This window comes from Schistocerca piceifrons, chromosome 3 (assembly GCF_021461385.2).
Source record: "Schistocerca piceifrons isolate TAMUIC-IGC-003096 chromosome 3, iqSchPice1.1, whole genome shotgun sequence".
NCBI classification, from domain to species: Eukaryota; Metazoa; Arthropoda; class Insecta; order Orthoptera; family Acrididae; genus Schistocerca; species Schistocerca piceifrons.
The window spans coordinates 814,758,444-814,772,334 of NC_060140.1; the positions used below are offsets into that span (position 1 = coordinate 814,758,444).

General features: G+C 44.6%; 1 protein-coding gene across 1 annotated transcript in view; it reads left to right on the forward strand.

Moving 5' to 3' along the window:
* Positions 1 to 578: 578 nt before the first annotated feature.
* Positions 579 to 13,891, forward strand: part of LOC124789082 (serine/threonine-protein phosphatase rdgC) — a 1,335,318-nt gene continuing 1,322,005 nt past the window's right edge. Inside the window, exon 1 of the mRNA XM_047256373.1 lies at positions 579 to 959. Coding sequence (XP_047112329.1) covers positions 579 to 959 — 381 coding nt within the window. The remainder of the gene's footprint in view (positions 960 to 13,891) is intronic.

Genomic DNA, 13,891 nt, shown 5'->3' on the forward strand with positions numbered 1-13,891 from the left:
TCCTAGAAATCTAGGGAAGAAACAGTAACGACTGTCGCTTATGTACCCATGAGGTAAACGTTGTTTAAAAATATTTCTTTTTCAGTAATTAATTTTAATGTATAACACGCATACGATAACATCACCCGAAAAATCGATCCTTAACCCTGTAATACTACTGGTAATCGATTTGACGAACGTATTTCCGTTCGGTAACCCTCCCTCCGTATTGTTGTGGACAGGAGGGGCGCACCGTCCTCGCAGCTGTGCCTGGAGGGTGTAGTTGGCTCTGTGATACCTATGCCGCTCTTCGAACAAGTAAACCACATTTCGTCCCGAAGTTACAGTGTCGGATCGACGAAGATATAGGTGTGCGCGTAAATGTTGAGCCGTCGGAACGACTAACGTGTAGTAGTCAAGAACAAAATGGGCTCGTCGATTCGGCGAACGTATAGTAATGAGTAGCTATATTGCTATAGGTATCTGATTGGAAGTTTGTTGGAAAGAACGTTTTGGTTTCAAGTGAGTTGTGGTACCTATTCTGTAACTTTCATTTTCTTTTCAGATTCTGACTACACAAAACCGAGAGTTATGATTCAATGGAATCAGATCTTGACATATCATTATCTGATGATTCTAACGAAGACCACAACTTCGAAGAAGAAGATGTCGATTATGCATCAGACTGGGGTGAAGAAACACTCAACCCAACGGCGGGGCAAATTGAAAAGGAAGCATATTTTGGGAAAAACAAGAAGGGCGCAAAACATTCAACTATTCGCCCCGAGAATACTGGTCTGAAAAATGAGCAGAACATAAGTAACGAAAATGGCTCAATGGACAATAGTTCCTCAGCAGCTTTCCAGTCGTCATTCATAACGTCGTCCTCTGGAGACCACTTCCAGTTGGTGCCGTCTAAAGGCGAGCTAATGTCTAAGACAGAAATGTTCTTCAAAACAAAAGTCTGCGTGCAACCACTGGTAAACCAGTAGTAGTGAACATGGTCCATATTCGCAGAGGACAGACTGCTTCCACTGGATATACGTCTGACATTCTAAGTTGTTTTGAATTATTTTCCTCAGATGACATTCTTCTTCTGTTGTTTGTGTAACTATTGTTTGTATTCAGTACTCCTGGCACGTGATCACCCAATTTATCGTGTAAAAGTTTTGATGCAATTTTCTGTTTGGTACTTACTCCACAGCGTTCCCAGCGGGTGAAAAATATGTATCAACGTCCTTCTGTTTGTGAACCTATGCGAAGTGAGTTAGTGGAAAGACCATGTACACCATGATGTGTATTTGTCTTTAACTTTACTGCGACAAAGGGCAACGGCCTTGCCGCAGTGGATACACCGGTTCCCGTGAGTTCATCGAAGTTAAGCGGTGTCGGACGTGGTCGGCACTTGGATGGGTGACCATCCAGACCGCCATGCGCTGTTACAATTTTTCCGGGTGCACCCAGCCTCGTGATGCCAATTGAGGAGCTACTCGACCGAATAGTAGCGGCTTCGGTCAAGAATACCATCATAGCGACCGGGAGAGCGGTGTGCTGACCCCACGCCCCTCCTATCCGCATCCTGCACTGAGGATGGAAAAAAAAAAAAATGTTCAAATGTGTGTGAAATCTTATGGGACTTAATTGCTAAGGTCATCAGTCCCTAAGCTTACACACTACATAACCTAAATTATCCTAAGGACAAACACACACACCCATGCCCGCGGGAGGACTCGAACCTCCGCCGGGACCAGCCGCACAGTCCATGGCTGCAGCGCCCTTAAACCGCTCGGCTAATCCCGCGCGGCACACTGAGGATGACACGGCGGTCGGATGGTCCCGGTAGGCCACTCGTCGCCTGAAGACGGAGTGCTTTTTACTACGACAAAGGGTTCATAATTGTAACGCTGCGTTGCTTTTAGTAATTTTCCTGGCAAAACCTAGGTGTGGTAGTCGAATCGACGAAGGTTTAAGTATGGAAGGGTTCGAAATTGGGATAGTATTCTAGGGTTAAAGGTGATCATGAACTGTGATATGAATCGTTTATGTATCTGCGCGATTTTCAAATTCCCTCTGGGCTTCCAGAAGCGTCCTGCAATTCTGAAACTTCTAAATATAATTCTGTACCGCGCCTCGCCAAAAACAAACATCACGCTGTCGGCGGTCTTGTGGTCCTTCTGACGAGTTCGCTGCAGTACTACTTGGAATTGTTTTCGTACGGTGAGACCTAAATTTCTAATTCTTTACTAATCCAAGCCGTTTGAGAAATTTATTTGCCTACCTTGTTATTACCCTGTATTGATTACCTTACCCTCCTGTTCCCACCAACTTCGATACGAGAAAAAAATACTAATAAAGAAACCTGCATAAAGCATTGATGTATCGACCACGGGTTCTCCTCTCCCCAGTTTGATGCTTTGGTCGCTACATCATCGGCGTTTTCGTTCAACAGCGTTTACCCTTTGGATACGTAAGCGACATTCGTAACAGTTTCTTTCCTCGATTTCTAGGAAAATACGTATTACAGACACCATGCACGAGGGTTGCCCAGAAAGTAATGCACCTCATTTTTTTCTTCAACAATTCTTTATTGAACATAATGAGAATTACACACAGGAAAGAATGATGTTTTATCTATACACCCTATTTTTCCATGTAATCTCCATCCCGTCCTGTGGCCTTCCTCCAGCGATAAACAAGGGCTTGTGTGCCCTGTTGGTACCAGTCCTTGTCCTGGAGGCGGAGCCAGTGCTTCATTGTGTGAATCACCTCCTCATCGTCCTCAAAATGCCTTCCACGAATGGCATCCTTTAATGGCACAAACAAGTGAAAGTCCGAGGGAGCTGTGTCAGGTGTGGTCTCCCCAACCGCTGCAAATCGTGGAGCTCCGCCGAACCGCCTTCTGATGACCTCGCCCTCCGTGCCCAGAGACTAACCGTACTTATGTCGACAGCAAATGCTCCATAGACTTTGCAGAAGCGTTTGTGAATATTTCCTACAATTTCTTTCTCTGCAGCGAGAATTTCAACGACGTCACATTGCTTGTCACGTACATCACCTACAGCCGCCATTTTGAAACTGTCCTGCAGCTACGCTGTCTGTAGGAAGTGACTGCGCACTCACTCAGGAGACTTGAGATAACACACACGTAACGTTTCGCATTCGTAGCACTGTTTTCGGCTGAGAAAAAAATGCGGTGCATTAGTTTCTAGGCACCCCTTGTATGACGATGAATAAGGCTGTTTTCGATTGTATATCGATCCTATTTGTTTTGAATCGGTAACGCGTCATGAACTTTAGGGATGGTTTTCTCAAAACTGGATGAGTGTTATCTTAGAATATTTCACTTTAGGTTGTACGCAAGTGACATGCCAAATACGATCCGAATCTGTTGGCCGTGTTTGAGACCTTTTCCTTGTGAGTAATTCTTCCAATCAGGGTGATCCTCTCATTCATCAAACACAAGCGCGACGTAAGAGCTGCATCCGTCTTGATTAGTAATCAAAACTTCCTCCGTCCCGGGTTCGAACACCGTCACTGCTTAAATTTCAATAAAAATCAGCAGTAATAGCGGCCGAAAACTTCCGACATTAGAAGCCACCCTCATTCAGCCAACGGCCTTATCAAAGATTGTGGAGGAGTGGATAGAGGTTTATGGCACTCTATTGGTCTTGGGGTGGGAAACTGCCCCTAAAGGCGGAAGAATCAGCAACGATCAACGGCATGAGGATGCAGAAGGCAATGGAAACCACTGCATTAAAGATACATAATTTGTATCCACAGGACATGTGACCTGCAATTGAAACAAGTATCATGATAATCTCTCCATTGCCAAAAGATTCCTGAATAGACCCCCATTCGGATCTCGAGGAGGGAACAGCCAAGGTGGCGGTGACAGTGAGAAAAACACTGTACAGGAAACGAAAGAATAACGTTCTACGGGTCGGGGCTTGGAATTTCAGAAGTTGGAACGTGGTAGTGAAGCTACAAAATCTGAAAAAGGAAACGCTAAGGCTCATTCTAGATATAGCGGGGGTCAGTGAAGTGAAATGGAAGGAAACAAGGATATCTTGTCAGAGGAGTATATTGTGATATCAACAGCTGCAGAAAATAGTATAACGGGAGGAGGATTCGTCATGAATACGAAGATAGGTCAGAGAGTGAGTTACTATGAACAGGTCAGTGATAGGGTTGATCTCATCAGAATCGACAGCAAATCGACACCGACAACGATAGTTCAAGTAGACATGCCGACGTCGGAAACCGAGGATGAAGAGGTAGAGAGAGTATATGGGGATATTGAACAGGTAATTGAATACGTAAAGGGAGATGAAAATAGTCATGGGGATTGCAGTTGTGGAGGTAGGAGTAGAAGAAACGGTAACGGAGGATATGGGATTGGTACCAGAAAGGAGAGAGGAAGAAGACTAATCGAGCTTTGCAATAAATACCAACGAGTGATAGCGAATACTCTGTTCAAGAATCAGAAGAGGAGAGGGCATACTTGGAAACGGCCTGGAGATACGAGAAGATTTCAGTTAGGTTACATCATAGTCAGGCAGAGATTCTGAAATCAGATACTGGACTGTAACGATGAAATACTTCACCTGATCGATGAAAGAAAGACGTACAAAAATGTTCAGGGAAATTCAGGAACACCGAAATACAAGTCATTTAGAAACGAAATAAGCAAGAAGTGCGAGGTAGCTAAGGCAAAGTGGCTGCCTGAAAAATGTGAAGAAATCGAAAAAGAAATGATTGTCAGGAGGACGGATTCAGCATATAGGAAAGTCAAAACAACCTTCTGTGAAATGAAAAGCAATCCTGTAACATTAAGAGTTCCATGTGAATTCCACTGTTAATTGCAGAAGACAGAGCGGATGGATGGAAAGACGGCGTCTATGAGGGCGAAGACTAGTCTGATGGCGTGATAGAAGAAGAAACGGGAGTCGACAGGATAGAGATATGAGATACAGTATTAGAATCAGAATTTAAAAGAGCTTTGGAAGACTTAAGGTGAATACGGGAGAATATAAAATCGTTGTGAAAGTGACAAATAAACGTCTATTCACGTTGGTGTGTAGAATGTATTAGACTGGCGTCATATCATTAGACTTTCGAAAAAACATCATTCACACAATTCCGAAGATAGCAAGAGCCGACATGTGGGAGAATTATCGCACAATCAGCTTAACAGCGCACGCATCCAAGTTACTGACGAGAATAATATACAGAAAAACGGAAAAGAAAACTGAGGATCTGTTAGACGACGATCAGTTACTTTAGGAAAGGTAAAGGCACCAGAGAGGCAGTTATGACGTTGCAGTTGATAATGGAAGCAAGACTGAAGAAAATTCAAGACACGTCCTTAGAATTTGTCGACCTGGAAAAAGTGTTCGACAGTATAAAATGGTGCAAGATGTTCGAAATTGTGAGAAAAATAGCTACAGGAAAAGGCGCGTAATATACAATATGTACAAGAACCAAGAGGGAACAATAAGAGTGGAAGATTAAGAACGAATGGTCAGATTAAAAAGGGTATGAGACGGAGTCTTTCACCCTAGCTGTTCAGTCTCTACATCGAAGAACCAATGAGGAAAATGAAAGGTTCAAGAGTGGGATTAAAATCCTGGGTGAAAGGATATCAATCGTAAGATTTGCTGATGACATTGCTATCCTTAGTGAAAGTGAAGAACGTCTGTAGGGTGTGTTGAATGGGATGAACAGTCTAATGAATACAGAATATGGACTGAGAGTATATCTAAGAAAGTCGGAAGTAATGAGAAGTAGCAGAAAGATGAACAGCGAGAAACTTGAAACATTACAATTGGAGGTCACGCAATAGACGATGTTAAGGAATTCTGCTACCTAGGCAGCAATGAACCTATGACGGACGGAGCGAGGAGGACGTAAAAGCAGATATGCTCTGGCGAAAAAGGCGTTCCACGCCAAGACAAGTCTGCTAGCATCGAACATGGGTCTTAACTTGAGAATGAAATTTCTGAGAATGTACGTTTGGAGCACAGCATTGCGTAGTAGTGGAACATGGACTGTGGGAAAACCGAGAAAGAAGAGAGTCGAAGCATTTGATATGTAGTGCTGCAGAAGACTGTTGATAATTAGGTGGACTGGTAAGGTAAAAAACATGAAGATCCTCCGCAGAATCGAGGAGGAAAGGGACATATGTGGAAACTACTGACAAGAAGAAGGGGCAGAACGACAGGACATCTGATCAGTTATCGGGAGAGAACTTGCGCGGTACTGGAGAGAACTGTAGAGAGTAAAACCTGTAGAGTAAAACAGAAATTGGGATACAATTAGTATATAGTAGAGGGCGTAAGTTGCAAGTGCTACTCGGAGATGAAGAGCTTGGCACAGGACAGGAATTCGTGGCGGGCCACACCAAACAAGGCAGAAGATTAACGACTCAAACAACAACAAGACGCCGTATGCCATGTTCGATGCCATTACGACGAGGAAGAGTGGGTCTCTATGCGCTCGAGAGATCTACTGAAATAAACCACAACTAAAATATAGTAATAAATAAATTAAATACGTTTGTGTCACACCAGTTTCTAGACTACTGGCCATTAAAATTGCTACACCACGAAGATGACGTTCTACAGACGCGAAATTTAACCGACAGGAAGAAGATGCTGTGATATGCAAATGATTAGCTTTTCAGAGCATTCACATAAGATTGACGCCGGTGGCAACACCTATAACGTGCTGACATGAGGAAAGTTTGCAACCGATTTCTCATACACACGCGTTCCACCGCCGTTGCCTGGTGAAATGTTGTTGTGATGCCTCGTGTGAGGAGGAGAAATGCATACCATCACATTTCCGACTTTGATAAAGGTCGGACTGTAGCCTATCGCTATTGCGGTTTATCGTATCCGATCGCGACATTGCTGCTCGCGTTGGTCGAGATCCAATGACTGTTAGCAAGATATGGAATCGGTGGGTTCAGGAGAATAATACGGAACGCCGTGCTGGATCCCAACGGCCTCGTATCACTAACAGTCGAGATGACAGGCATCTTATCCCCATGGCTGTAACGGATCGTGCAGCCACGTCTCGATCGCTGAATCAACATATGGGGACGTTTGCAAGACAACAACCATCTGCACGAACAATTCGAAGACGTTTGCAGCAGCTTGGACTATCAGCTCGGAGACCATGGCTGTGGTTACCCTTGACGCTGCATCACAGACAGGAGCGCCTGCATTGGTGTACTCAACGACGAACCTGGGTGCACGAATGGCAAAACGTTATTTTTTCGGATGACTCCAGGTTGTGTTTACAGCATTATGATGGTCGCATCCATGTTTGCCGACATCGCGGTGAACGCACATTGGAAGCGTGTACTCGTCATCGCCATATTGGCGTATCACCCGGCGTGATGGTATGGGGTGCCATTGGTTACACGTCTCGGTCACCTCTAGTTTGCATTGACGGCAGTTTGAACAGTGGACATTACATTTAAGATGTGTTACGACCCGTGGCTTTACCGTTCATTCGATCCCTGCGAAACGCTCCCTTTCAGCAGGATAATGCACGACCGCATGTTTCAGGTCCTGTACAGGCCTTTCTGGATACAGAAAATGTTAAAAAAAAATGGTTCTCAGCACTATGCGACTTAACTTCTGAGTACAAATTTTCGTGTCAACATCCGCGTCCCGTGCAGAAGTGTGAACTAAGAGCACCTGCAATTCAGTTTTCTTCGAAAGACAGTTTTCTTCGAAACACTAACCTAAGGACATCACACACATCCATGCCCGAGGCGCTTAGAACCCCACGGCCACTCCAGCCGTTAGAAAATGTTCGACTGCTTCCCTTGCCAGCACATTCTCCCGATCTCCCACCAATTGAAAACGTCTGGTCAATCGTGGCCGAGCAACTGGCTCGTCACAATACGCCGGTCACTACTCTTGATGAACTGTGGTATCGTGTTGAAGCTACATGGGAAGCTGTACCCGTACATGCCATCCAAACTCTGTTTGACTCATTGCCCAGGCGAATCAAGGCCGTTATTACGGCCAGAGGTGGTTGTTCCGGGTACTGATTTATCAGGATTTATGCACCCAAATTGCGTGAAAATGTAATCACATGTCAGTTGTAGTATAATATATTTGTCCAATGAATGCCCGTTTATCATCTGCATTTCTTCTTGGTGTAGCAATTTTAATGGCAAGCAGTGTAGTTTTATAAAATTGTAAATTTGTGGTAAGTTCCTATGGGACCAAACTGCTAAGGTCGTCGGTCCCTAGGCTTACATACTACTTAATCTAACTTAAACTAATTTACGCTAAGAACAACACACACACCCATGCCCGAGGGAGGACTCGAACCTCAGACGGGGGGAGCCGCGCGAACCGTGACAAGACGCTTCAAACCGCACAGCAATCCAGCGCGGATGTAGTTTTATAGCATAGCTTAATTAACAAAGAGAAACAAGTGAAGATATGTTGGAAAGTAAAGTTTTGGAACTCGGAAAGCTGTAGTATACCTTCAAGGAATACAATTGTATCTATAATTTTATATGACATGGTACTTACCGATTATATTTTTACACTGAAGCGCCAAAGAAACTGGAATAGGCATGCGTATTTAAATACAGAGATATGTAAACAGGAAGAATACGGCGTTGAGGTCGGCGACACTTATATACAACAAATGTCTGGCGCAGTTGTTAGATCGGTTACTGCTGCTTCAATGGCAGGTTATCAAGGTTTAAGTGAGTTTTAACGTGGCGTTATAGTCGGCACACCAGAGATGGGACACAGCATCTTCGAGATGGTTGTTCTGGGTACTGATCTCTCAGGACCTATGGACCCAAATTGCGTGAAAATGTAGTCATATGTCAGTTATAGTATAATATATTTGTCCAATCAATACCCGTTTATCATCTGCATTTCTTCTTGGTGTAGCAATTTTAATGGCCAGTAGTGTAGATATCGTTCCCTCTGCTTCATTTCCATTTAGCTACACGAAGTACAAAAGTAAAAATTCGGGACCGTTAGTTTTCTAGAAATCCCTTTGCTATGGAGCCTACAACATTCTTAACAAGCAAGAAAATAAAAGAAGGAAATGAATGCAATGACTTATAAAAACTGCGTTTGAAAACTCTAGCAGCAAACAACCTAGCTAAAATCAGTTTATTAAAAATGTATGAACCCTAACTAAGAAATTCTTTAGACTGTTGAAATAGCTAACGAAAGACTTTAGGTGTCTGATTGTGGAAAACGGCCTATTGCAGCTACTTCAGACAACTATAAATAATATTATGTTAACCGAAAGCGAATGTTTCGAAGAAAACTGAATTGCAGGTGCTCTTTGTTCACACTTCTGCACGGGACGCGGATGTTGACAAGAAAATTTGTTCTCAGACTTTTAAATTGAGGGGATTTAAATGGTTGAAAAGCCATTAAGCCTACCAGCAATAAAGTGTGAAAGGAATAATAACGAATTTCTCCGTTTTAATTAAAGTTCCTGTGTGTCTGCCGGGGACGCGTCGTTGTTTTTGGTGACTTGCTTCTGGTAAAGGGAGATGGGTGTGGGATGGATGGGCGGGAGCGGGTAAAGACTGATTTAATTAACGTGCGGACGTAGATTACAATTAACTTCAGATTGAGAGAGAGAGTGAGGGTGAGGGAGAGGGAGAGAGGGTGAGAGACAGAGGGAGAGAGAGAGACAGAGAGAGAGAGAGAGAGAGAGAGAGAAAGAGAGAGCGCACTGTGGCACTTCCCTCTCGGTCAACTTAAGTATCGTACCATTCAGTTCATTACCAATTATTACAAATCGTCAGCAACTTAACGTTGGGAAATGGCTTTGAGAAAATTATAAACTGTGATTTAGATCAACTAAGTTATTCACTACACTGCATTGGACATTTATGTAACGGAAAAATGGCTCTAAGCACTATGGGACTTAACATCTGAGGTCATCAGTCCCCTAGACTTAGAACTACTTGAACCTAACTAACCTAAGAACATCATACACATCCATGGTCGAGGCAGGATTCGAACCTGCGACCGTAGCAGCTGCGTGGTTCCGGACTGAAGCGCCTAGAGCCGCTCGACAGTTATGTAACGGAGAATGCGTGTCAAGACACTTGACTATTACCCCAGACGACAAGGATTCAGAAAACCCTAATTTAAAAATATTTACTATAAAAAACAGTCTCGATCACAAATTATTTATTCCGGTGACTACGGGTCCCAAGAAGACATAAGTCAGATATTTTTAGCCTTTAACGATCTCCACGAGAAAATTAATTTTACTCTTGAGAAGGAGTTGCCCAAAAGGACATTGAACTGCTTGGATCAGACTGTATCTATAGTAGATAATCACACTGAATATGACATTTTTAGGAAATATACGTTTTCGGGTAGTATTATACCTGCTGATTCGGCGCATAAAATGGCATTTTTTCATTCTAGTTTACATAGAGCGATGTCGGTTCCTTTATCCACGGAAGCCTTGGAACACGAACTGGTAACTCTTGAAACAACAGCCCGAAATAACGGATATGAGCCCGAAATTGTGAGACGGCTCTATAACAAGAAAGTAAACAATAACAAAAAGTTGACAGCTTCTACGTTAGGCACAGCACCAGATGTGACTCCGTCTGCCATAGTACCTATTCCTTTTATAGGTAAAGTTTCGTATAAAATCGGGCGTCTTTTGAAAAACCAGGGATTTATGTCAGTTTTTTCCACTAATAATAGTCTTCAGAAGAATCTGATTCACAGTTTAAAAAACCTAAAGACAAATTGTCATTATCCGGAGTATACAAGATCACGTATGACGAATGTCCGAAATTTTATATTGGCCAAACAGGAAGAGCCTTATTAACAAGGTACAAGGAGCATATTCCGACTAAAACTGGAGATTGCACACGTGGTTCGCTGTTTGCCGAACATTTAGTGCAGTGGGCTCATGCACCCCACAATACTCAGCTCTTGCATAGTGAAGTAAAAGGTGCAAGGCTAGACATTTTAGAGGAAATGCAAATTTTTAAACATTTACTACATGACAAAAACAACCTTCTTAAAGACCAGCTGCAGCTGCGAAGTAGAAGCTTCTTTGAAGGTTTACAACCATTATTTCATCCATTGAAGTGTTAATGCCGGGTATGCTTTACTATTGCCAACATAAGTCTGTACTCCCGTAGGCTGAACAGCTAGGTATATTAGTTTGACACCGTAAAAAAAATTTTTGGGCCCATCTATGAAGTTGTCTACTAGTTATATAGGAATATTCAGTTACCTTTTTAACAACAACAGATGGAGCCCCTCCACGCCCGCACCAACGTGGTGACCAAACCAAAAGTTCTACTGTCACCTCCGTAAACATATTAGTCATCTAGTAAGTGGATCACAGGATGCTGGGCTGTGATGTTGTCCGTGCGTCTGGGTAAGGCTACGCATTAACACGGTCCATCAGGTGATAGTGGACGAAACGCGAGTGAGGGTAGCGATTTGAAGAGCAGAGGGAAAAAAGTGCCATGGCTCGTGCCGTGGGAAAAAAACCTCCGCGACAGTGGGATGGGTAGTAAGAGCAGTAGTGGCTTACTAGCTGCGATAGCTCATGCAAGGTTGGGTTTGTTAGTATAGGTATCATGCATCATTACCGTTACCGTGACAAGCGATCGCGATGTGTCCCAGTTGCTGCAGCTGCTACATTCCTGGAACAATCAAGATCGTTATACAGTAGTGGGAGATCGGCCATAGATCATTTCACTGTGTGGGGGATGTGTGGAGCTTGTTTGCATGCAGTGTACGGTACAGCTTCCCTGTGTGGTGCCAGTTATTCGGCAGTGTATTTTAGCTGGATATCCAGTAGTGGCGTCTGATTAACAGGGGCTCGCCTGTGCCGTTATGTTTGCATATGCTTGTCCATAGATGTTATATCCTTACAAGTATGTCTTTTGGTCTTTTATGTTTCCATCTATGGTTGTGGTCGTAGTTCCCCAGATTCAGAATAAACGGGTTCTGCGAATGTCTGGAGTTTCTGTATAGTCTTGTGGTGAGTTTGTGGATTACCTCCGTGAGAGTCTCAAGTCGGTATTCCCGGTGAAGGTCCGCGATGCGTGTGTATCGTGGAGCATTGCTTATGATTTTGAGTACTTTGTTTTGTATGAGCTGCAGACGGCGCAGGCGTGTAGGCGCAGCGTATCCCCAGACAGGAGCTGCGTACGTCATCAGGGGTCGGATAAGTGTCATGTACATGGACCTCGACACCCTTCTGTTCAGTGTGCTACGCCTGTTGAGCGTAGGATAGAGCTGTTTGAGTCTCGCGCTAGCTCGGTTGGTCATGTGTTGTATGTGGCCCCTCCAGAGTAATTTCCGGTCCAGCCAGACACCGAGATATTTGACTTTCTCGCGGAAACGTATTGGACGTGCATGTAGAGTTATGGGTCTGCAGTAGCGGCGTTTGCGCAGTTGCTTCGGTCTTCTAGTGAACAGAACGGCTTCGCACTTGTCGACGTTTACTCTAACACGCCATTTCTCCAACCAAGCCTCGGCCACTCCGAGTGCAGTCTGTGGGCGTGACGTAATGTTTGATGGTTTCCAATCTTGCGCAAGGATGACTGTGTCATCCGCATAGATTGCCATCATTGTGTTGTGTGTGGTTGGGAGATCGTTTATGTAGAGGTTAACAGTAGGGGCCCTAGGATGCTTCCCTGGGGTACTCCCGCGTGTATACCGTGTCGTGTTGATTGTTTTCCCTGCACGTCAGTGTTGAAACTCCTGTCTATGAGGTATGAGTGTATTAGACGCAGCAGCCCGTCGGGGAATCCCGCGTGGCTGAGTTTGCGGATGAGGCCGTTGTGCCATAGACGGTCGAAAGCCTTTTCGATGTCCAGGAACACCGCCCCTGTAGCTTTGTTTATGTTGAAGCCATATGTTATATGTTCAACGACCTGTAGGAGTTGTTACGTTGTGGAGTGGTGATTCCTGAACCCAAATTGCTCCGGTCTCAGGATGTCATTTGTTATGCAGTGCCTAGTGATGCGTTTGAGAATCACCTTCTCAACAATCTTACTGAGCGAGCTCAGAAGGCTGATGGGTTGGTAATTTTGTGGGACGCTGTGGTCTTTCCCCGGCTTCCTGAACATCAGGACCTTGGCTGTCTTCCAAAAGGCGGGGAAGTGTTGATGTTTTAGTATGGCATTCGTTATGTGTGTTAGGTACTCAGTTGCTTTATCCGTGAACTCATGGAGGACAGGGTTTTGAATGCCATCATGACCAGGGGCTTTCCTAGCAGCGGAATGCATTATAGCCCAGGAGACTTCAGCTGTGCTAGCATGTCGAATGTCGTCGGGCGATGGTTGGGCTAGAATGCGTGTAACCTCTTGGTCGGTAGCAAGTGTGAACACTGGGTCTGATGGTGCCAGGTCCGGTGTGGATGACGCTGCGAGTGTTCGGGCCATTAGTTCTGCTTTCTCTTCCGCTGAGTATGCAGGTCCGTCAGGCCCTTGCAGCGTTGGGGTGTATATTTTCTCCCTGGTGAAGTGTCGGGCTAGTTGCCACACGCCAGGTCGTGCGGTGTCCAGCCCTTCGAGTTTTTGGTTCCACTGTTGTGTTCTATGTGTTTGTATTTTATCGTGTATGATGCCCTGTAGCCCGTTAATGTGCCGTTTGAAGTACGGACGCCTGGTGCGCTGCCATTGTCTCCTGAGGCGATTCCTCATCGAGATTAGGCCCAGGATTTCCTAGGGCAGGGCCGCACTGTGTTATTGTGAGGTGCGATCAGGTATGGTGCCTGCCATTGCGTCCTGGACGGCGTTAGTGAGGGTTTCTACTGTCTCGTCAATTTGTGCTGTTTCATTGATTTCGTGTATAGGTGGGATGTGGCTATCGAGCGTTTGCTTGAACAATGTCCAATTCACACGCCGGTAGTCCAA